Below are 23,832 nucleotides of genomic sequence, written 5' to 3'. Positions count from 1 at the left end.
GAACACCTGACCTCCTGCCTATGCCTCCTAGCAGACATGTGTTGTCAAGTCCATCTTGAAATAATTATTTTTTAAAAAGAACCTTTAATATCTTTTTACAGAGGAACAAATTAACCTCCATCCCAAAGTCCTGGCAAGTGTTTTTTGAAGGTAGGCAGTGACTCTTCTCTCATTATTAATGCTAATTAGTGGAGTCAATTTCCAGATCCCATGCTTTGGTTTGAACACTGGTAGGAAATCCCTGGCTTATGTCATCTCTGTGGAAAAGAGGATAAAAGGACTGTAAGAGGCAAAGGTGGCAGATGATTTCAAGGAAACTGTTTTCCAGACACAACAGGGCAAGTGCACACGTGAACATGGATGTGACCATGTACACAACACCTGAGCAAACTCGAGCCCAATTCAAATTCCGGCAAAGGCTTGTGGGCATGAAGTCCCACTCCAGCCAGGAGCTATTCACAAATTATGGCTCATGGGAGAAGGAAGATGAATTTTCTTCAATGAAGTGATACTGGGTATATCAACCGCAATCCCAGGCCAGCCTTCATGCCCTGGAGTATGCTCAGGAGTATATTGGACTTCATGTTGTTGTTTAGTGAAGACAGAAGGAGGAGGAAGAAGAGGAGGAGGAGGAGGAGGAGGAGGAGGGAGAAGAAGAAGAAGAAGAAGAAGAGGAGGAGGAGGAGGAGGAGGAGGAGGAGGAGGAGGAGGGAGAGGAGGAGGAGGAAGGAGAAGGAGAAGGGGAGGAAGGAGGAGGACAGGAAAGGAGGAGGAAGGAGGAGGGGGAGGAGGAGAAGAAAAAGAAGAAGAAGAGGAGGAGGAGGAGGGAGAGGAAGAAGAGGAGGAGGAGGAAGGAGGAGGGGGAGGAGGAGAAGAAAAAGAAGAAGAAGAGGAGGAGGAGGAGGGAGAGGAAGAAGAGGAGGAGGAGGAGAAGGAGGGAGAGGAAGAAGAAGAGGAGGAGGAAGGAGGAGGGGGAGGAGGAGAAGAAAAAAAAGAAGAAGAGGAGGAGGTTCCGTGAGTAGGGAGGTGGAGAGGATTTGGGAGGACTTGAGGAAAGTGAGAAAATATGATAAAAATATATGAAATTCTCAAAGAATAAATAAGAACATTATTGTTTTTAAAGGGGAGCGTGTTCTCTTTGCGCTGTGATTTTTGCCCCCGTTTACAAGCTACCGGGTGTATTTCACTAATTTAAGAGAAGGATGGCCACAGAGATGAAGAAATGTCTGGAGGAAGCGTTTGTTAGTTGACAATTTTATTTTTAAAACTCTGAATGCATGTAGTTAAAGCTGAGACTCAGCACCACAGAACCTTAGCAAAGTTGATGCCATGTTCCCCAACTGTGAATCACTGAAGCTCTGAGCAGAGTTCTAAGTATTCAGTTTTTTTTTTTTTTTTGGGGGGGGTTTTGGTGTTTTTGTTTGTTTGTTTTTGTTTTTGTTTTTAAAGATCTTCCTAGTCATAGCATCTTCTAAGATCAGCTTTATCTGTTACTCTGGTCCCCAAAGGCCTGGGACCTTTCTGTAGAACAGCAGACAGATCAAGAGGGCAGCACCCACGAAGATCATCAGACCCCTCCAGCCCTGCCTGTAGGATTTCTGCCATCTCCACAGCCCAGCTAGGAACCTGGTCCGCCTCTGCATGCGTGCGACCACCATCTCCGCCACCTTGGTGAGTTGGTCCTGGGGGTCAGCGCACCGTGTGGCCTGCACCAGCTCGTACACCTCATTGGAGTAGTGCGTGCCCCGGTGCTCCCTCACCAAACACGCGACCAGGTCCAGCAGCTGCTCAACCTGAGCCTCGCTCTCGCTGCCTGTGGCACGGTTGTTGAGGGCGCACACGCGATCCCCGCATTCCGCCACCAGCTCTCGTAGCGCGCGGTTGTCCGTGCAGCGCACGTAATCCTGCAGGGAGTCTCCGGCCAGGTCCTCCTTGCGCGTGAACACCACGACAGTGCGCGCCATCACCTGCTTCCCAAACATCCTTTTCACTGCGGCCAGCGCCTGGCTGTCCTGCGTGGTGAAGCGACCCAGTTGGGTGACCAGCAACAGCGCATGCGGCCCGGGAGCCGACAGCACGAAGCAGCGGGCTGCCTCCACACACCCGGGGTCCGACCGCGGGGTCTCGGAACTGAAGATGTCCGGGGTGTCCACCACCTCCACCAGCCTACCGGCCCATCTTCTGCTGGCCAAGGTGCAACTTCTGGTGACAGGCACCGCCCCCAGCCTGGACAGGAAGCACTTCTGGCCCAGGATGCTGTTGCCAGTGGCACTCTTACCGGTCCCAGTCCTGCCCACCAAGATGAGCCTCAGGTGGGGCTCCTGTGGGGCCCTGGAGTCATCCTCTGAGCCTGAGGTTGAGATGTGACGATATTGAGTCAGAGACATAGGCTTTCCTTTGAGATACTGCTTGTATTCAAGCCTTCAGCATACAGGGGAAGGACCCACATTGCCTGCTCCCCCTGGAAACCTGGTGCTCCCATCTGCTTTGGGCTCTCTGAGTTCAGGCTCCTCCCCACCTCTCCTTTCTGCATCTGGATTCTCTGAGCACCTGCAGATGCTCCCGCTGACGTTTCACAAAATATTCCTTTATAACTCCTGGGTTTATCAAGGCCAACTTGAGGCTGAATTGACACACTAATGCGCCCCCCATCCCCCAGAGATGCGGACCATGAAGCACTGAGGAGCCCTTCAATGGGGTTGACTGCAGCCCAACAAGCGCTCCTTGGGTAGCCACAGGAAATGCTCAGTCTAGGACACAGCTCAAAGGTGGAGGTTACCTGAGGGCTCTCTCCAGGTTGTTAGAGAGAAAAGAACATTTACCTTCTTCCCTCTTTCACCTCTCCTGCCTTTGGCTGGCTCCCTAAAAAGAATGCAGCCCCCTTTCTATAATATTTTATTTCCTTGGAGGTCCTACCACCATGTCCCTGTGAAGTTAAAGGAGTCAGTTCCCTCCCTTCATTATGTGGGCTCAGGAGTTGAAAACAGTTCATCAGGTTTGGCAATGTGTGCTTTTACTCCCTGACTCCCCAAATCCTGATACCCAGTTAATCCTCTTTCCTTAAGACTGGGGACCTGGTGAGTGAAACTCACTCTAGTTCTGGATTCCCCGTCCTGTGCCATTTTTTTTGTGGAAGCCAGCGTAGGTTTAGGGTCCTCCCTTCATGCGGTTGGACCCAGTGACAGCCTGGTCAAAGCTCTGAGCTCCTAGCAGGACAGGGTCAGAGACAGCCAAATGTAGGACCAGGTTCCAGACCGGAGGAAGCTCCACCCCTTTCTTACTCTGAGCCCACTCACAGCCAGTGTGCAATTGCAGGGAAGGGCCCTTACCATAGGCGCCTTCCTCATCTCTCACCATCTTTCTTCCCCCCATGCTTCTGAGGAGGCTCTCAGTTTGGTTTTCTCATTTACGTGCTCATCCCTGCAATTGAACAAAACACAACAAAGTCAGGCAAAACCTAAAGAACAGGGGACTCTGGAGGCACAAAGCAAGGCTTTGTCTACAAGGAGCTGAACATTTAGGTGTGTGCTTCAGTTTACAGGCAAATGGGAGGCACCTTTTGTCCACCATAATAAATTCTGCTATTCCTTCTTAGAGATAGCCTCTGGAGTTTGAAGAATAACATCTAGCAGGACCAGAAAGATGGTTGCAGTGCTAGCTTGACAACCTGAGCTTGCTCTCCTGACCTCGGTAAGGGTGGATGGAGAGAACCCACTCCGCAAAGTTGTCTTATGGGTCTCCAAGCCCTTGGCTTTAAGTGCTTCCCTTCTTCCACCCATGTTCTGATTGTAACATTATTTGATACAGGCAAACACTTCCGGGTCATGTAGGCCTGATCCCGGGAGTTCGTAAGCCCAAAACAGTGTCCCCTCAGTCGGCTGCTCCAGTCATTTTATTCAGCTAACGAGTCCGAGTCAGAAATCAAATTCAGCCTCTCCAGCCCTCCCTGGCCTTCTCTGGTGATAACTTTGGTTCCACATTCCTGTCTGAGTGCTTATCTGTATTTTCCACCGCTCCATCTGTATTTTTCCATCACTTTGTGTCCACTGTGGGTGATATGTCCCCTCCATCCTGTGGACACAGCACACAGAGAAGGGAAATGGTAACTCAATAGCCTATCTCCCACAGAAGGGCTTTGGAAACAGGTTGGGCTGGTGCCCCTCCCATCTCCCCAAGCCTTTAATAGAACTCACTATGTGACTCCATGCCACTGATCTGTAGGCAGAAATCAGAAGATAAATGCCCATAAATGACACAGATCAAAATGAAGAAACGGCCATAAGACCCAAGAGAATGAACAAGGCTTCCGAAGGGGCCAGAAGCTTGTCCCAGAGAGAAATGAGGAATCATGTACAGGGACTCTATGGGAAATCCAGGGCAGGACACCAGGACGTCCCAGAGTTCAGAGTGGCTGGCTGAGTTTCCTTTCAATCGTTTCTAAGAGAAAAGTAAGCACTGAACGCTCAGGTGATAAATGTTTTTATTACCCGGAAACTTAAAACAGGTGCAATTCTATATGCTCAAGAGAGCCCAAGAATAGTCCAGTTCCCCGCCTACAAGCTTGAAGAAATATTTAGGTGTTCCCTTCAACATCACGTTTCTTGGAGCCATCCTTAGTAGTTCTGATACAACAAATGGGATGTTTCTCACAAGCTTAATCCACATCCAGAATTTGAAAGTCGCTGTTTGTTAAATCCTTCTGTGTAGACATGAAGAAACAGAGGCATTCCTGCAGTTGGAGTGGGACAAAACCAGGAAGCAAAGGTTTACCTGCCAAGTGGGGGCTAATTCCATTCCTCTGAGGTCTGCTAGAGCCCCAGAAGAGGGGCAGACATGGCACATTCAGAGTGGCCTTGAAAGCATGGTTTATAGGGGCATAGAAGTATCTTCTGCCTTTGCGGAGTGTGCATTTTGAGGAAGGCTGTCTTCTAAGCTGTGCTTTGCTCCTGGGAAGAGATCTAGACCTTTCCCTTACCTCGTGAGAGAAGTGTGGGAAGAGATAAGTTTTGTTCATCAAGGATGTATGTACTCCTAAGACTTCCTCCAAACTTGTCAGGTTGAAACCCAGGCCATCCTAAGTGTCTGGGAGCCTTCCCTTGCCTGTGCCGCATGCACAGTATGCACCTAAATACTGCTTTGTACAGCACAAGTGTGTGAGGGCACAGACATTTTGGTCTCACAGTCCAACCTCCTCTCCACCCAAACTCAATGCCTCAGGCTCACCTTTCTTGCTGAAAGTCTCTGATGTGGCCCAGAAAAGCCCCCAGCCTCCTGCCTTCCCTTCGCTTGTGCGTGCAGAAGTCTCTTTCTGCCTAGGGCTGAGCATAGAGGAAGTCACTAGTCCGCCTGGGTCTTAGAAATCAGGAAACTGAGAGCAAGGCCGGATGATGATGGCTTAAAGAGACAGAAACATTTTTCATGCCGTTGTGGTCTTTGCATTCCTCTATAGAATCACACACTCGATCTTCTCTGTGATTAAAAGCTGTCTGTGTCCAAAAGGTTAGCAGTATCAAATATGTTGCCATAGCCTTTCTTGTCTGACTCTATTCTAGAATTGGTTACATATAATGTGTGTGTGTGTGTGTGTGTGTGTGTGTGTGTGTGTGTGTTTATGTGTTTGTATTTGCTTTGTTTGTTGTTTTATTTTTATTGTTTTTGTTTTGCTCTTTAAGGATTTCTCTTACTATAAAATGGTGTCCAATTGAGACTGGAGGATGACAAATTTAAGGCCAGTCTAGGCTACTCAATCTTCTTAAGACTCCATCTCAAAACAAAACAACCACCATAGGCTAGGGGTTTAACTCCCTGATAGAACATTTGCCTAGAATATACAAGGTCCTGGGTTCTATAAAGTACCAAGGAAAACAAAAAAAGAGAAACTTAAAAAGAATAGAATATCTAATATCACTAAGACTGTTATTGATTATTAATGATTAATCTTCAAATTAGTGTATGCATATTTTGTTCATTCCTATTTCACTAAATAAAGGCTTTGTTTGGAGGTGTGAATTATTTTTAAAAATGTCTTTTAATAGTTGTAGCAACTGCATGATTTTCTCTTTTACTCTATTAATATTATAAACTATGTATCCATGTATGTATATTTATGTATGTATTCGTGTACATGTGTGCCTGTGTGTGTGCACGTGCATGTGTGTGTGCATGTGTAAAAAGGTTGGGTTCCAAGACACACGGATTATTGGGGTGGAGACATAGGTGCTAAAAGAAGCTATGAGGGAGTCATCTTGGGATTTACCTGAGAGAGGAAGGGAAGAACACAGGATCGGTGAAGACAAGTTAGATTGAGTCAGTCATGACAAACGTTGACCCCACAGGGAACGCTACAGTGTGCATAAACCTTGAGATAGAAGGTGAAGACACTGGATTTCATTTCTCAGCCAGTTATTGGATGTAAACTTCCCCTGGAAAAAACATTTAACCTAGATACCTCTCTCTTCAGCAGATGCCAGTCTCTGGGCTAGGGTGATGACCAGACAGTGGGTACTGACAATTGACTGCACTCCTGGTCAGCTGAGGGAAGAGACTGTCTCTGTGCTGCCCCTTCGTGTTGGGCATGTGGATAGAATTTCTCTTGCTTCATTGTTTGAGCCATTAGAAGAGATGTGTCAGCATAGTTTTAAACATGTCCCCCAAAAGCATGGGCATGTCCAACTCTAAGGAGATTGGGACAGGAGGATCATAAGTTTAAGCCTAGACAACTTAATAAGGTCCTGTCTCAAAATAACTAAAAGGGGTCTGAGGATAGAACACATGGGAGACCCTAGGTTCAATCCTTACTAGAGAGGGTGGGAAGCTCTTCAAGAAAGCTTCTTCTTGGCCTAACCTCTCCAGTTTTGCCCTTGCAACACCAACCTTGAAGGAACATCTCCTTTGGACATGCGACTATAGAAGCCTACAGATACAGGACAAAATTGAGGAAGAAGGAACAGGCCCTGGCTAAAATGAATGGCAGGGCTTACTGTGAACGTCTGAAGTCACAACAATTCGTTTTATTCTTGTAGATTGAAGCAATTGTGGGAAATGTTTCAGACCGCAGACATATTAAGAAATCATTGAGAACTGTTTGTGGTTTCTTGCACAACCCTTGTTTGCAAAGTGTTTATGCTTAATCAAAGATTCTGTGATGATAGCGATGTTCCCAGGGCTCACAGGTCTATGAACTTGGGCAGTGTGGTTGGAGTGATGGGGAAACTAAGCTGTACATTAAGTTCATATGATAAAATATTGCATTCATGTGGCCTGTAGCTGCCATCTGAGAGGCAGTCGTGCTATTTATTTTCTTCTCTATTTTATACTTCATTCCTGGGGATGGAACCCTTTGCCTGGCACATGGTGTCCTATTGCATTAAGCTATATATCTGTCCCCCGCTTTTTTGCCTCTCATTTTAAGACAGTGTTTCACTAAGTTGTCGAAGCTAGCCTTGCATGTTGCCCTGTAGCTGAGGCATGCCTTGAATTTGCCACCTTCCTACCTCAGACCCCCCCCCCAGGGAACTGGTATTACATTCCAGGATCACCAGGCCTGGCTAAGACATACCTTTTAGCAAGATGATACAGCATACTATGTTTGGTGAGGGAAGGAACACAGATAAAGATGTGCAAAACTGCAGAGCAGAAAGTACAAGTGGATTCAATATTTTTAAAACTCCCAAGCTGTGGTGAAGAAGTGTGGCCCTGGTGAGTTTTACAGTGTCCTTTTACACTGTAACTACCCTGCCGTCCTTTGTCAGAAGTCTTAGATTCTTTGGATGATTATGAATTAAAAGGACATTTAACCTAGATACAAACACCCAAAAATTTCTTACAATCAACATTTCCCCATATCATTCTTGGAGATGAAGTCTGGTGGCTGTACACTTCACAAAGGTGTTTCTTTTTCCTGTGGTCAGGAGGAGGATGCAGAATGAACAGTCATCTCCTTGCTTCTTTCTGAAAAGATACCATCTCAAGTTCATGTTCACTAAATTTGTTTTGAATCCTGGAAGTCCCCTCTTTCACACTGGTGGGGGGGTGTAAAATGGTTTCCTATGAACAGATGGGGACAGCATGTGGCGGACTATCAAAGTTTCACAAAGGAGAAAGGGGAAAAGTCAAGCTCTCCTCGAGGCAATTGTGAAACAAGATTGACATTTCTGAGAGGTGGGCGCTGTCAGCGCACACAGCACAGAGATGTGTCCCCTGTGAGCTTCCCATCTGTGGTATCAGGATGTAAAGGCAGTGGCCACCTCCTTGGATCAGTTCATGGACTGTGTAGTGCCATGCCCTGCTCCAGTGTGTCCTCCTCTCACTCCACAGAGGGCCCCCTCCTTCTTCTCACCCCAAACCTCTTTTAAATGCATGCCAAGGAGTAGATAAATACATCTTAGGTGATCCTTTTAAAATTTGTGTATTAAGAGCTGGAGAGATGGCTCATTAGTTCAGAACACTTGCTATTCTTGCAGAAGAGCTGGGTTCAATTCCCAGCACCCACATAATGGCTCAGGAATCCATCGGTAACTGACTAGTTACAACTCCAATTCCAGGAAATCCAATGCCCTCTTCTGACCTCCAAGGGCACCAGGCATGCATGTGGTATATAGCATATGTGTGCGCATGCAAGCTGCTCATACACAAAAACTCTTTACTTGTGAATTAATGTGATGCCATCTTCATAGGAACCCATTCTTGTGTTGAATCTATTTTCATAATGTTCACAGAGGCGTCGTAGAAAAGATGGAAGGCACGCAGGTCATTACCTACTTATGAGTTCAGTTGTCTATCCAATGGCGGTTAGTGGTGAACCGTTAGGTTGACATCTAACTTTAATATTACACTTTATAGAAACTCTGGATATATTGTTAGTAGTTCTATTCAGAACAACTACACTGTAGTTTTGAACTACAGTGTGTTGGGAATAGAGAAGGTTCAGTATGAGCTACGAGTGGGCCAGGGCTCCACAGAGGCCTCTATTTGCAGAGTTTGCTGACAATTCCTCAAAGGTGCATGCAAGGGCATGCTTTTTTTTTTTTAAGATTTATTTATTTTATGTATATAAGCACACTGTAGCTGTCTTCAGACACACCAGAAGAGGGCATTGGATCCCATTACAGATGGTTGTGAGCCACCATGTGGTTGCTGGGATTTGAACTCAGGACCTCTGGAAGAGCAGTCGGCGCTCTTAACCGCTGAGCCATCTCTCCAGCCCAAGGGCATGCTTCTTTAAGGGCTGTTTGAGTATATTCAGAGCTGTTGCTTCAGTGAGTGAAGATGGCTGAGCTGCTGTAACAATACAATGGACTATTAAAATGAGACCTTTGAGCATCTGTGAACTCAGGGTCTCACACAGAATCGGCCTTTTCCCCTGTTATTAGCCCAATAAGGACCAGAGCTGACTAGCGCCACCTCTGACTTTACAGTGCTCTGGTAGACTAGGGAGCACACACACCAGGGAGAAATGGTTGGAAAGGTGTAGAAAGTTCCACTCCTGCCTCCACAAGGGCACCTCAGAGGACTGAGGAACAGGTAACAGCAAGGGGGTCAGGCCTGTCCCCTTATTTAATTCTCTGCTATCCTTAGTCATTTGAACCACTCCTGCTGAGGCCCAGCAGGGCTCAGTTGTACCCACTGGGCTTAGCCTGAACCCCTGACACAAACTATGAGTGTAATAAAATTATTTAATATCCTCAGGTTTTACAATGACTTTACAGGTGACTCGGTTGTCTAAGTTGACTTCTTCATGGAGGATTAGTAAACAATTGACACCTGCACTTATAAGTTTTGTAAGTATTACTGTGCAGATCCCAGTAAAACATTAGCAAAAATACATTTCACTATCATCTTACTAATGTTAGCTTTTCTCAAACCTTTGTTCACCTTGCTATCTTTATGAATCCCATAGGTAATTTTTTCATTGTGATTTTTCATACAAATTACCCAATGTGGATGTAGTTGAATCATTTTAATAAGTTAAAGAACAATGTCTATCTATTGAAGTCCACTTTTCACATTTATTGCCAATCTCTCTGTTCTTCCTGTAGTTACTTTGATGTGGATTGATAGAGGTATGTCTTTTTTGGCTCAAATGACAAACAGCTTGTCTTGTATTCTTGAACTTAGAAAACAAACTTCTAGATTCTTCCACTGTCATCTCACTACAGCTAATATCTAGGAGTACGTGGGTGTCCATGGTATGACATCAGTATTTCTTACCACACAAGATGGAGATGGAAAACTTTACTTCTGGTAAAAGGGGAACTATTTGCCAGGGGTTAGCTCATTAATTACTGTTTGGTAGCTCAGGAGGTCCTTTGCAAGAGCATCGAGTGCTCTTAGCTGCTGAGCTATCTCTGTAGTATACCCCAAGGCAAGTGGCAGCAAGAAGGTCTCAGATTGTCAAAGGAAGCAAAGAGTAGCGAGATCTACTGATGAAAGTCAGATTGTGAGGACTTGGAGCAGGGTTCAGGCGGAGGGGTCCTCACATTTTTCTTACTGAAAATGAAAACTCACCTCAGGGGTTGCCATGCCCCTTCCCCTCACTGTGCCTCACAGGAGCTGGGCTCTGGTTCTCTTACTGGGGCCCTCCTCCAGGTCCTCTGCTTCGTCACGCACTTCCTTGGTATATGTAAACAGGTAATTGTGGTCAGAGTGAGCCCAGGAGGAGCCTTAGTTGAGATCTCACTGGCTTCCTCTCACCTGCTGCTTTCCCCTGCTCAGAAGCTCCTCAACAACTGGTTTTCTCACCAAACATGCTAAGAAATGTTTCATTTTGACTTTTATCCTTCCTGAGTTCAACCACATCGTGAGATAAACCCTGTGGTTAGACGATCAGCCACGTGTGAAATAACTGTTTCCGGTTCAGTATGTAAAGAAAACAGTAAATGGCTGCTGCAGAGTCCTGCAGAGAACTTCACTGTGTGAGCAGAAGGGTCAAAAGTCACCCTCTGGTCCGAAGTTTACGAGTAAACATTTTCCATGGGAACAGTGACCAGATGAAACAAATACTAAAGCTCAGGTAGACTGGGATAAAGCGCAAAGTAGCTGAATAAAAGAAAATAAACAAAAGCAAATTGACTGAAGCATTAATAACTCACGTCCCTAAGTGCTAGGTGTTTGTAGGCAGTTTGGCTGGTACAATCCATGGCTGTTACTCTTGGATACACAGCACCATGGGAAAGAGATGAGCTCTGCATGCTGAGCACCACAAGCCTGGGCTTAAATACCACTTATTGAAGTCACAGGTCTCAAATAGCACACTCTAAGATATCACACGATAAAAGCCATTTCATCCACAATAGTTACAAAGGCACATAGAAATAAATTTAACTTGGGAAGTGAAGGGCCTCTGCAAAGAAAATTATAAAGCACTGGTGAGGTGAATTGAAAAAGACACATGTGTATAGATACACACACAGAGACACTGCTATACAGGCGTGCGTGTGCATGCACTCGCAAATGGAATTGGAGAAAATGCAGTTTAAATGTCCTCATTGCTGAAATCCCTTTACAGACACACCATCCTCATCAAAATTCCAATGATATTCTTCAGGTAACTAGAAAAAGCAATCCAAAAATTCACATGGAAACACAAAAGACCTCCCACATTGACAAAGCCATCCAGCACAAGAAGCCATGTTGTAGGCAACATGACCAATTCATGTTCCAAGAAATACAATATAGCCATAGGAATAGAAAAGTATGCAGCTGACCATATAGATCAGTTGAGCCCAACAGAGGATCCAGAAATAAATTCACACATTTTCAGCCACCTGAATCCTGGCAGAGGTGCCAAAATTATACACTGTAGAGAGGGCAGCCTTTTCAACAGACAGCACCCCCCCCCAAAAAAAACCTGGACATTTGCATATAGAAGATTGAAACTTGGCCCTACTTGTTATCCACCATAGACACTAACTCAAAGGCCTGGATTTAAGATCTGGAACTCTGAAATCATTAGAACAAATTATAGAAAAGATACTTCAGGAGACTGCTATTGAGGATGGGTGGTTTGTATTTGACCTCAAAGTGAAATTACATCAGAGAGAAAACAGCGTGAAGAGGCACTACACAAGGAAGGAGGACACAGCCTTAAATACCACACCATGGGGGAGGACACAGCTGTAATCTCGTCATCTGACAGGGGCTTCAACCACTGCTCCACATAAGGAGTTAGACGCCTTGACCACAGAGAAAAGTAAAATCAAGAAAGAATAAAATAAAGAAAGAGCAAAAGGTGGGCTGAGCAGACACTTCTCAGAAGACCTGTAGGTAGCCAATAAATGGATGGAAAATTCTCAGTATAATTAACCTTGAAGGAAATGCAAACCAAAACAACAAAATGCCATCTCACCTAAATTAGAATGGACATTACAAAACAGCAAAAAGTAAATGCTATTATTATTATTGTTATTATTATTATTATTATTATTATTATTAGACATGACGGGAGGCGCTCATACACTGATGAAGGGAATGCTAACTACTACAGCCATGAACAGTGAGGCTTTTCAAAAGGATATATAAATAAATCTACCTCATAACACAGAGATTCCACATGGGGCTGCATACCCAAAGGAAATGACAACTGAATATCAAGGAGATACTTGCCTGCCCATGTTTATCGGAATAGCATTCACAATAGATGAAACATTGCTGTGAATCAAAATAGGTGCTCAACAGATGGATAGATAGAAAAAAAAAGGGGAATATATATACACAATGTAATTTCATTTACCCATAAAGGAACTTCCATCAAAGTGGATGAAACACAGAAAGATTAATACTGCACGCGGGAATTCTCTAAGAAACATTGATAATAATATAAAGTGGCACTTACTGGAGGCTGGGAACTGCGGGAAGAGGGAGACTGGATTTGAACAGTACAAACTATAAGTGTGCATGTAAATACAAAGCCCTTAACCTTAATAAAAATGTCAAGAAAGCAGAAATGCATGAAAAGTTAGCAGAGATCATTCCCCTTACCAGTTTCTAGCTTTTCCTTTCTTCTGCCCACCGCAGGACTCTCAAGCCTTTGCCTTTGTCCCCTGAGAGGACTGTGACAGAGCCTGGAGCCCCTGGTTCCCAAGATGCTGCTGAACAGAAACTTCGAATTCAGAACAGCTGTCCTGGCACACTGTCCTCGTATGGACCACTGGTGCTGTCTCACCCCCATATCCGATAGAACAGGTCGGGCTAATTGGATTCTAATAATGAGAGTTTATTTCTAAGGTACCTTAACTTTCTGGGTTTGCTTTTTATTTGTGACATGTAGGCTGTGGTATAGCTTGTACAAGGGTCTCCAAAGACCCACATGTTGATGGGGTTCTCTCTAGTCTAAGGCTTTAAAGGAGGCGGTGAAACCATCAGGAGATGGCATTAATGACAAGAGGTTAAGTCATTGGAGATGTGTCTTTAAAGCAGCTACTGGTGCCCCTTGGCACTTCCTGATTCTCTCTTTACTCTTTTAATTCTATGATTAAGAGATCTTCTCCCTTATGTTTCTACCATTATGTATGGTGGTGTAACAGGCCTGAAGTAACCGGACCAAACCAGCATGGAGGGATACCTCTGAAACTTTCCCTATTATGTGATTATTTTCTACTAGGCATGGTGAGGCATGTCTGAAATCACAGCACTTGGGAGACTGAGATGAGAGGGTTGTGAGTTCAAGGCCAGTCTGGTTCTATAGTGAATTCCAGACTGGAGCAAAACACAATTGACTGTCTTGGGTATTTTCTAAAGTACAAGAAGCTAATAGAAAATTGGAACCAGGATGTGGTCATTGCTGTGATTACACCTGAGGTTGACATGGAGCTGGTAACAGGTGTGGAGGAGGAATTTGAGAAGTTTTGAGAATCTGGGACCTAGAAATTGTAGAATCAGAGCTTCGTGGGTAGTTCTGATGAGGGCTCAGAATTCCAGACTCTTAGTAGCAATGGGAGGGTCATGTTCATGACGTTTCAGATGTAAATAAGGACCCTACTGGGGACTGGGGCTGCCTTTGCTATACTAAGAAGATCTGTCATGGAGCAGCAGTTTGGGACTTTGGCTGACGAGACTCCTCATGGCCTTGCTGTGCTGTAGACACTGATAGGTGATTACACCTTGGGTCAGCTCACATCTTGGCCCAAAATATTGACCCCAGGAGGCAGATCACATTGCTAGACAGACGTTTAATTCTTTCTCCTGTCCCTCCAAGTCTCTTTCTTGCCCAGTCACACACTATACTATGTCCTCACACAGCCTCTGGCTTCTACACAGACCCCACTATCATGGAGAGAGCCATTTGTGCCAGGAAGAGTGTGAACAGGAGGAAAGCTATGAACAGTGAGTCATAGTTATCCGAGTGTGCACATGAGGTCAACACAGGCTTCTACCTTCAACCCTTAACATCTTTCTTTACACGTGCCGGGCCGCACTCACAGAACAACGCTCTCGATTCACTATGCAGCTTTGTTCTCTTTGATCTCTACATATCTCTGGGAGCCTGTGACCTCCATTTCTCAGAAAGGTCTCAAATTATGAAAACAAGATCATTTCCTGACATTTTACCTGTGTGTTTGTAGCAACACCACACCTGCTGTCTCCACCTAAGCTGTTTTGTTTCTCCACCACCCAATGGTTGGACCTTTCATATAACAACCTGGTCGCCTCACAGGGCAGAGTTAGGATGTTAGAGGCCTGACATCCCTCCCCTTACCTGGAACCCTTGGGTGGTCTAGTCATTCAGTGTTTGGGATGAGTCGTGAGGATAGGCTGGACATGGTGAGACCTCACCAGAGAGTTCCCATTGAGGTGTTTTGGGCTCTTCTACAGTGCCTTGCCCAGACATCTCAGACTTTTCTCACTGAACCAGAGTGAGATACATGTTTCCTGTCAGACAGAGTCTCACTCAGAGCAGAGCAACAGGGGAATTTCTTCTTCCCCAGGAGCAAGGTCTCGTGGCACATGACCGCAGTGTGTTCTTTCACCCTTGGCGTGTACTTGAGAAATAGGGTAACATGGTTCCCAATGTGTAAACTGCCACCCCTCTTTTGTAGGTTTAGTGTGTATTTTGAAGCCATGCAGACTTGAAATTCACATGGAAAATTATTTTAAATTATTTAGGTTGGGGATTTAGCTCAGTGGTAGAACACTTGCCTAGCAAGCACAAGGCCCTGGGTTCGGTCCCCAGCTCCGGGAAAAAAAAACTTAAATTATTTAAAATTGCAGGTGTCCATAATCAGTCATTGTGGATACCAATGCACAGAGGCTGCATCAGCCTAAGACAACAATGCAGAGGCATGGGGATGCAGGAACCATTCCCCTCTATTCACTAGGACTCAATTTTATACAAAATAGAAATACATGCAGTTATTACGCTTCTAACATTAGGGATTGTGCTCCTTAATCTGAGTGTAGATTTTTATAGCTTTAAAAACATGCTTAATATAAGAGAATGTGGGGCTGGACACCCAAGGGTAGTGGTTAAGAGCACTAGCTGCTCTCACCGAGGAAGCAAGTTCAGTTCCCAGCACCAATGTCAGGCAGCCCCACAACTGTCTGGAACTCTAGCTCTGAGAGATCAAAAGCTTCTGGCCTTTTACTCACCTCCACACAGCCACACACATACACACATCTACACACTTATTTTCAGAAACAATAAAAACAAATCATTAAAAAAGAATCTAATCCTTCTAAAATAAAACATGCCTAGTGTGGTGATGTACACCTATAGTCCAAGCACTCAGGAGGCTGAGACAGGAGGATTATGGCTTTCCAGGCCAGCCTGGGCAACTTAATGAGACTCTGTGTCAGGAGGAGGAGGAGGAGGAGGAGGAGGAGGAGGAGGAGGAGGAGGAGGAGGAGGAGGAGGAGGAAGAGGAGGAAGAGGAGGAAGAGGAGGAAGAGGAGGAAGAGGAGGAAGAGGAGGAAGAGGAGGAAGAGGAGGAAGAGGAGGAAGAGGAGGAAGAGGAGGAAGAGGAAGAGGAGGAAAGAAAGGAAGGAAGGAAGAAAGAAAGAAAGAAAGAAAGAGAGAAAGAGAGAAAGAAAGCAAGCAAGCAAGCACGCATGCACTAGGGATATCACTATGTGATTATACAATTGCTAATGGTGCTGGAGGCTTGGGATTCATTGCTAGCACCACAATGGCAAACATACCAATTGATGACATGTGCTGTGTAAGACCTCATTAGCAATGCCAAAAAGTAAAAAGTTCAAGTGAAACATTCTGTAAAAAATAATGTGTGTGTGTGTGCACGCGCGCGCGCGCGTGCGTGTGTGTGTGTGTGTGTGTGTGTGTGTGTGTGTGTGTTGTAAATGGAGAAGGATAGAGGGGAACTATCTGAGGCAGAAGCATGTTCTCGGGACTTTGAGGGTATGGCACATTGCTGGAATGTCATGCCTTCAGAAAGGGCCAGTTGTAATGCCTTCAGAAATGGCCAGGACCTCTCTGAGGGTTTCCTCTGGTGCCAGCTCCTCTGTGAGCTAGTGGGAGGAGGAACCAGTGTCTGTGAAGCTCCTCCATGTTTTTACTCAGGAAAGTGGCTGACTCACTGAGAATGCAAAGAAATGAGATCTGTGAGAATTTTCTGGGCTTTCCAGGAGCCAAGGAGTTGATGCAAATGTCAGTAGCTCTGGGAAGGTCATGCAGTAGTTCATCTTTAGAGCTTGACTTTACATATAGTTAAATTGCTCACCACAGAGCACCTTATTCTGAGAGACAATTACCCTTTGTTTTCAGAGTACATATTTAAGATGGTTTACTTGATAACTATTGGGCTCTTCTAACCAGGTATTCATGGATAGCTTCTGGCTGCACAAAGCTCCCACTCTAGTTGGGCAGGTGTTTGGAATAACGTTGCATCTGTCTGATGACTTCTGGACCTTCTGAGCCAGCCATCAGGGACTGTCAGGAATTAGTCAGAAGGAGTTGGAGACCATGATGACTACATTAGTCTAAGGGCAAACAACTGATCTTTAGCTGCTATCAGGAATATCTAAGTCCCATCTGATATGTTTTGTAAAGCAAGGTATGGTGGGCAACCCTCCCCACTCCCAGGTACCACTCTAGTATAGAATGAAGTTTTTTGGGGGAAAGAGAGGCAGAGAAAGAGAGGGAACACAAAGAGAAGAGAAGAGGAGAGGAGAGGAGAGGAGAGGAGAGGAGAGGAGAGAAGAGAAGAGGAGAGGAGAGGCCATCAGGTAACACATAAAGTGAAAAGGGAAGGGACAAGAGGCCAGAGAGAGAGAGAGGCCAGTGAGAGAAAAGGGTCAGATAGAGGGAGAGGCCTGTCTTTTTATAGCAAGCCAGGCTCTACCTGGCTGTTGCTAGGTAATGTTGGGCAGAGCTCAGAAGGAAAGCTAACATGCTAACACCACCAACTGTACAAAGAAGATCAATCTAAGGAGAAAAGGAAATGGGTTCTAGGCAAGGGCCAGAAAGGTTCCTCAGCTGGGTTGCAGGAATTCATAGATATATCAGCCCTGGGGTGGAATCTGCTAGTCAGATTCCGAGCCTCTCCTGCTGAGTGGGTGTGTGGGAAATGGTCATTTCTTTGGAATATGCGTGCTTCTATTCCTATTTCTGATCACCCATTAAAATTAGCAATTGTCTTTTTTTTTTCATACCCTAATAGAGTTTCACAAAAGATACAAGAACTGGGCAAATCCTGAAAGAAAATCTGAACAAAACGGAGCCAACCCATCCAGAAGACCAAAAACCGGAATCCACAGAACAGTGAGCATCTAACATCCTGGGATCAGGTGGGATACGGTCTTCATGCGAGCACTGACTCTTAGTCATGAGGTCTGGGACATTTCTCACAGCAAGTGTGGGGAGATACTTTCTCCTCTCTCCCTGTCCTTGTGTTCCAGCCCAAAGCTAGATTCTATGTCAGTAAATCATTTCCTGCGGGCAGCCAAGGCTGTGTGGAGTTAGGATTAAGCAACATGAGGCAGTGACTGAAGAGTTACAAAGGAAGGCTTAGGAATGGTTCCTAGAGGAAACCCTGGTGTGTAGCCATGATGGGCGTGTAGGGGGTTGGGGAGCAGTGGTTAAGGATTTGACTCTGAAATCCAGAACAAAAGCTCCTATATTTCGATAACACCACCGATGATCTCCTTTAACAATAAAATCAGAACTACAAACTGAGAAAAGGCTTATTTTGCCTTCTCTGTTAGTGTGACAAAACATCTCACAGAAGCAACTTAAAGATAGCAGTGTTTATTTGGGCTCATGGTTACAAAGTCATTTCAGTTCATCATGGTGGGAACGGGAGGACAGGCTAGCATAGGGAGCTGAGCGCCAAGTGTGATCCAGCCTTGGAGCCTGACACTGAGTCCTGACCCTGGTGCATTGAATTCCTGGGTTTGCTATCTCTTAAATCTGCCGGTGGCTGGTGGCTGTAGGAAAGGGCCAGCAGGGTGAGTTGTAGAGAGTGAGCTGGAAGAAATGCTCAGAATAAATGGAAAAAAAATTCAGACTCCTTAAGAAAAAAAATGCCATATTTTCAAAAGAACTTTCTTAACTTCTTCAACAATCCAAGTGAATATGTTTTTCTCTGCTGCTTCACGTAGGTTTCCTATCTTCAGGTTGTATTTTTCCCTAATGGCTTGTATTTTTTCCTCTCCTTCCTGAGTACTAAGTTTCCCAAGACCACACTCCTCCTCCACTATTCTAATCTCCTTCTCTAGTACGTCAGTGTAAATTTCCCTCAAGATCCCCACTTGTTTCTTCAGCCTTTGCTCTGCATACTTGTATATGGGATCAGAGAAGTAGAGCCCGCCATTGCTGCGCACCAGGGATTCTACAAACCCCATCAGTTCCTGCACCTGCATTTCCCCCTCAGCCCCCTCCGCTTTGTTATTGATGGCCAGATAGCGGCTGTCACACTCCTTGATGATGCTTTTAAGGTTAGTATCTGAGTCTTCAATGAAATCGTTTAGGTTCTGGTCCTCCAACTCGTCTTTGCGGGTGAACAAGATGATCAGGTACTTCATGACTGCCTTCCCAAAGATAGCCTTGATCCTAGTAACGGTCTCTTGCTCTTCTATCGTGAAGCGATTCAGTTGCAGAACAAGAATGATGGCATGAGGCCCGGGGCAGGACTGAAGGACACACCGGCTGATTTCAATGCTGGTGGTTTCCAGGTTCACCTTGGTGTCGAAGAGTCCTGGGGTGTCAACAACCAGGAGGTCTCTTTCCTTCCACCTGCGGGATGCCTTCTGACAGGTCTGGGTGACAGCGTGGGGTGCGATTCTAGAAGTAAATATCTTTTGCCCCAGGATGGTGTTTGCTGTGGCGCTCTTTCCACTTCCTGTTTTCCCTACCAGAACAATCCTCAGAGAGTCATCATCCAGTTCAGCCATGGTCTGATGTGGAAGCTCTGGAATCCAGGTGCCTTGACTATGGTGTCGAAGGGGAGAAACTGGGTCAGATAAGATGGAAACCACACTAACCTTCTGACCTTCTGTCTTCCCCCACTGCAGATCTAAACAGCCTAAGGCTTCTGAGAGACTTTTCATCTAGAACACTCCATAGTATGTCCTTCTTAAGATTCTAGCCTACTGCAGTCCCTTCTCCATTCCCTGTGAGGAAAACACCCACCCAGCTTGAAATCTGATGTTTTACTATCATATTGTTATCTAGATATATTTTGTTCTAAAACAGATTCGACTTTGTTTTTGAGACATCAGCTCAGGGGAATCCAGGGAGAAGCAATTACCATTCTGTCCTATGAGAAAGAAGTCAGTAGAAGGCATTAACGATCTGGCCATATGTAGTGGCCAGATTTAAAGTATGTCTTTGTTTCTGTGTTTTGAGACAAAGGTCTTGCTAAACATCTCAGGTTGATTTTGAGATCATGGCCTAGATGGGAAGCATATGTTAATGTATGCAGACAATCTACTGCAGAGACTGTTAGCTCCAAAAGAAAAGAGCGTTTGGTAGAGGTGTAGAAATTGTTTAACTCTGTATTATTTAAGGCAGTGTTGGCCTTACTTTTTCAAGCTTCAAATTATTTTTCGAAAATTCTCATACTCCAGGGAGATAAAAGATAAACTATGGTGTTTAGCAAAGTGTTTGAAGGTCACCAGGCACGGAACTGTAGGCCACCATCCCATCCTAAGTAAAAAGCTCAGAGGCTAATGTCTGAGTCACAAATGTGTTCTGTGTATAGATACCTCCTTTTAGTTTAGATCCAAGTCACAGGCAGTGAGATAGTCCAGGGACCATGAAAGATATACAAATTACTTTTCAAGCTCCCCATCAAAGTACACAGTTCCTCATAGCTTCTCAGAACGATTTTATTACATTAAACTCCAGGTAACTGGAAAATTCCAATGCTACTCTACTGCCCAGAACCTAGGGAAAGAAGGAAAGCTTCCCTAAGCTTTCTATGAGGCAAATAAACCTCACGGGCCAAAGTTCACAAAGATTGAAGCAAAATGCAAACAAATCTCACATACAATTATCAATACCAAATTCTAATAAAATATCAGCAAGACAGAATCCCATGGCATTATAAACATGACTCATCATGACCAAGTGGGATTTCTGTTAGTGGGGTTTCTACAGAGTGCCTGTGCTCAAGAAGAGGAAATTATTAAGATAACCCACCAGCCAATATTCATGTAAGAACACTCCAGGAAATGTGAAAATGTGAATTGATGGAAGCTTCCTATCTATTTATCCTTCCTTTTTTTTTTTTTTGTCTCCACCTTATTCATCAAGTCCCCAAGCTAGCAAGATACTAGTGGGGAAAATATTTTCTACTAAAACTCAGATGTTTCTGCCTCACTTTCCCTAAGTATTTGAAGAATTAGCCAACTTGAATAGAGAAAACAAATAACAAAGAGACAGTTTCACTATCCATAGTAAAACTGCAGAAACCAAAACACTCTTATCAAATAACAGACCTTGTCCAGCAATCTGTTCCTTGCAAGTATATGGTTCAATATATGCATAGTAGCATACATATTTCATGGGAGTATTTTCTCCATATAAAGATTCAAGGATGGAGAAACCATTTCTTTCTAATTTTATAGGTATAGAAACAGTAGTTCCAACACGTCCAAACAACACCCAACATCCCTGTACTCACACTGCCCAGTACAGGGACTGAAAGGCAAGACCCTCTGCCTCCACCACGCCCCTTAGAACTCTCAGAGACCTGTCTCATCCTCAGGTCATGAGTTTAAAGGCCCATGAACATCTCATCAGATGCACCACCTGGAACAGGAAGGGAGAGAACAGCCCTTCCCCCAGGAAGTGAAGCTGGAGTGAAGTGAAGTGAAGCCCTAAGCATTCCAGGTGAGGACCACCCATCTCTCAGTTGGATTTATTTTTCTTTTTTCCATACTGACAAGGCAATCTCAAGAGCCAAGAATCAAAACTACCCAACTCACAACAGTCTGAAGTGGTTCCAGGTCACCCAGAGAACCTAGAAATGAATGCAGAAAGTGCTTCAGAATGGTCAGGGCCTTGACCATTCTTGAGAATCTCTGAAGCCTTGTAAGATTCAGTTCCCTCCAACTGTCAAAGGGGACAAGCAACCAGTCCATCATGGTGGTCCTGGGGACTGCACAGGGCAAGTTCTGTTTGCAGTGTTAAGTATAACTACCACTCAGGATTAAGGCATTTGCTATGCAATGCCATTTGTGTGAAGGAAATTCACACAGGGTTGGAGCCGCAGCTCAGTGGCAGAGCACTGGCCCAGCGTGTAAATGATCCTGTATTAGAGTCCTCAGCATTAGGAAAGGAGACTGCAAAGCACCCCAGCTCACAGGCTCAGCCAGAATTACAAATACAACCCCCCTGCATATCACACCCTGCTCCAGAGCTCCCATCCTCCACTCCAGCCCCCATACTTTCAGAGTCACAGCCTCTTTCTTAAGAATCATAAGGTGGACCTAGACACAGAGTCAGCAACAGGATTTCAATCCTGCCCATGTTGATGGTCCTCAAATAGTCATCAGTGCCCTGAGATATAATGTGGGAAGTTGAAGGGAGTTAGAGCACATTCACACTTGGTGCCCTGCCTCCTGCTTCTGAAGATCCTCGGGGACAGCAGTGAATCTGAAGGAAAAGTGCTGGGTTTTCCAGGCAACAGCTTCTAATGACGACATGGGCAGAGGCTGCCATCAAGCAAGTCTTTCCTGTTGCTCATGCAATGATGGGCCTCATACTGAGCAGTCCCAGAAGTCTTCCAGGACCTCTCAACATCATGTACAGAGTGGCCGGGCTGCACCGTGGTCATCGCCCCCATCCCCTATCCCACATGCTCTGCAGCTTCCCACCCAGCTTACCTTCTGCAGGACAGATGAGCTCTCACACTGTCCTCAAGGAATCTGGCTGCAGTTCTACAAACCCTGAAGGAACACAGAAACTAGAGGGGTGGAGCCGATGTGAAAGGTTTCAGTTTGAAAAACAGGAAACAAGAGACTAAGCTCCTACCCAAAGACTATACATGGGCTGACCCTGGGCTCCAACCTCATAGGTAGCAATGAATAGCCTAGTAAGGGCACCAGTGGAAGGGGAAGCCCTTGGTCCTGCTAAGACTGAACACCAGTGAACGTGATTGTTGAGGGGAGGGTGGTAATAGGGGGAGGATGGGGAGGGGAACACCCTTAAAAAAGGGGAGGGGGAAGGGTTAGGGGGATGTTGGCCTGGAAACCGGGAAAGGGAATAACAATTGTAATGTAAATAAGAAATACCCAATTTAATAAAGATGGAGAGAAAAAAGAAAAAAGAAAGAAAGAAAAACAGGAAACAGTCCCCTATTGTGGATGCTTCAGCTTAGCCCTGGGTGAATCCCTTCCTTCTTGTACCTGCTGAGAGGTCAAGTGACAGCCAGTGCTTTCGTTTAATGGCATTGGCTCTGAAGACCCTGTTCAGTGGTACGTATGTTGCTTAGGACCATCTGCTGCAGGACGGCATGTTGCTCCTCTCTGCAGGAGTGTAGCCCTAATCTCCAAACTGAGAGGAGTACTAACCACTGATGGGGCTCAGCAGAGCATGGACCATCCCTAGCCACCACTGAGGATCACTCTTAGCTGAACAGCAACATCTTGAAAGGTCATCTCCTGTGCCAAGGTAGCTTCTAATCAGTGATTGGTCAGCATGGAGATATAAGGTGCGTCTTTGGTGCCATGTTGAAATATAGCTACAATTCCACCTTAGCTCCCATGCTCCAACTGAGCTGACACTCTGGGTCTTCTTGACACATCACATCCCTGTGTCTTCTCTTTACTTCAGTGTCCTAGAAGTCTTGATTGTAAGTACATTTTTCACCTGCATATCTCCAAGTAACAACCTGTTACATGCACTCATACTCGGAGCATCAGAAAGTTCTGTTTAACCCTCTTCTCTGTGTTGGTGGAAAGCTGAGAGCTCAGTTTGGGGGAGGGTCCAGGCTTAGCATTGCTCAGGCTGTGGTACTTGAGATAGCCTAGGGTAACTCTCATGGTTACATCATGCAGGGTAATTATTTTAGTCATTTGAAAAAGTGGCTCTATTTCTAGGTGATTTAAATGTCTATGTAACAACTAACTTGATGTCCTTATTTATTTATGGTGATGTTTACCCAGAAGTAGAGCAACCAATAAGCCGTGTGTATAAGAGCATGTAAAATCACATGTGTGATTTTCCCCCCCCCCTGGGGAGATAGGAAAAAAAATCTTTACGCATCTTAGATAGGGCACTAGTGAAAGATCACAGAAAGAATTCCAACCCATTTTGCTTAGTGAGCCAGTGAAGTTATTGTGATTCCTTACAAAAAGATAGATAAGGAATTGCTTACAGGCATATGAATGATTGAAAAGTTCACCTAACACCTAACATAGGATGACATTCATGAT

General features: G+C 45.1%; 2 protein-coding genes across 3 annotated transcripts; both read right to left on the bottom strand.

Annotated features, from left to right (window-relative positions):
- Positions 1-1,409: 1,409 nt before the first annotated feature.
- On the bottom strand, positions 1,410-5,297 carry Gimap1 (GTPase, IMAP family member 1). Its single transcript, NM_001034849.1, has 3 exons — positions 5,224-5,297; positions 3,330-3,420; positions 1,410-2,350 (listed from the first exon to the last, which is right to left on the bottom strand). Exons 2-3 carry the CDS (start codon positions 3,370-3,372, stop codon positions 1,491-1,493), a joined length of 903 nt encoding a protein of 300 aa, NP_001030021.1. The 5' UTR covers positions 3,373-3,420; positions 5,224-5,297; the 3' UTR covers positions 1,410-1,490.
- Positions 5,298-18,183: 12,886 nt separating this feature from the next.
- On the bottom strand, positions 18,184-22,354 carry Gimap7 (GTPase, IMAP family member 7). Of its 2 annotated transcripts, none has more exons than NM_001024328.2 (2): positions 22,282-22,354; positions 18,184-19,381 (listed from the first exon to the last, which is right to left on the bottom strand). In NM_001024328.2, exon 2 carries the CDS (start codon positions 19,342-19,344, stop codon positions 18,463-18,465), a length of 882 nt encoding a protein of 293 aa, NP_001019499.1. In that variant the 5' UTR covers positions 19,345-19,381; positions 22,282-22,354; the 3' UTR covers positions 18,184-18,462. The 2 variants fall into 2 exon arrangements, with proteins under 2 accessions (NP_001019499.1, XP_063142578.1); XM_063286508.1 differs by lacking the exon at positions 22,282-22,354 and adding an exon at positions 21,382-21,411.
- Positions 22,355-23,832: the final 1,478 nt, after the last annotated feature.

The sequence above is a fragment of the Rattus norvegicus genome, chromosome 4 (genome assembly GCF_036323735.1).
Source record: "Rattus norvegicus strain BN/NHsdMcwi chromosome 4, GRCr8, whole genome shotgun sequence".
NCBI classification, from domain to species: domain Eukaryota; kingdom Metazoa; phylum Chordata; class Mammalia; order Rodentia; family Muridae; genus Rattus; species Rattus norvegicus.
The sequence above is the reverse complement of the archived record's forward strand: the minus strand, read 5'-3'. Positions and strand labels throughout refer to the sequence as shown.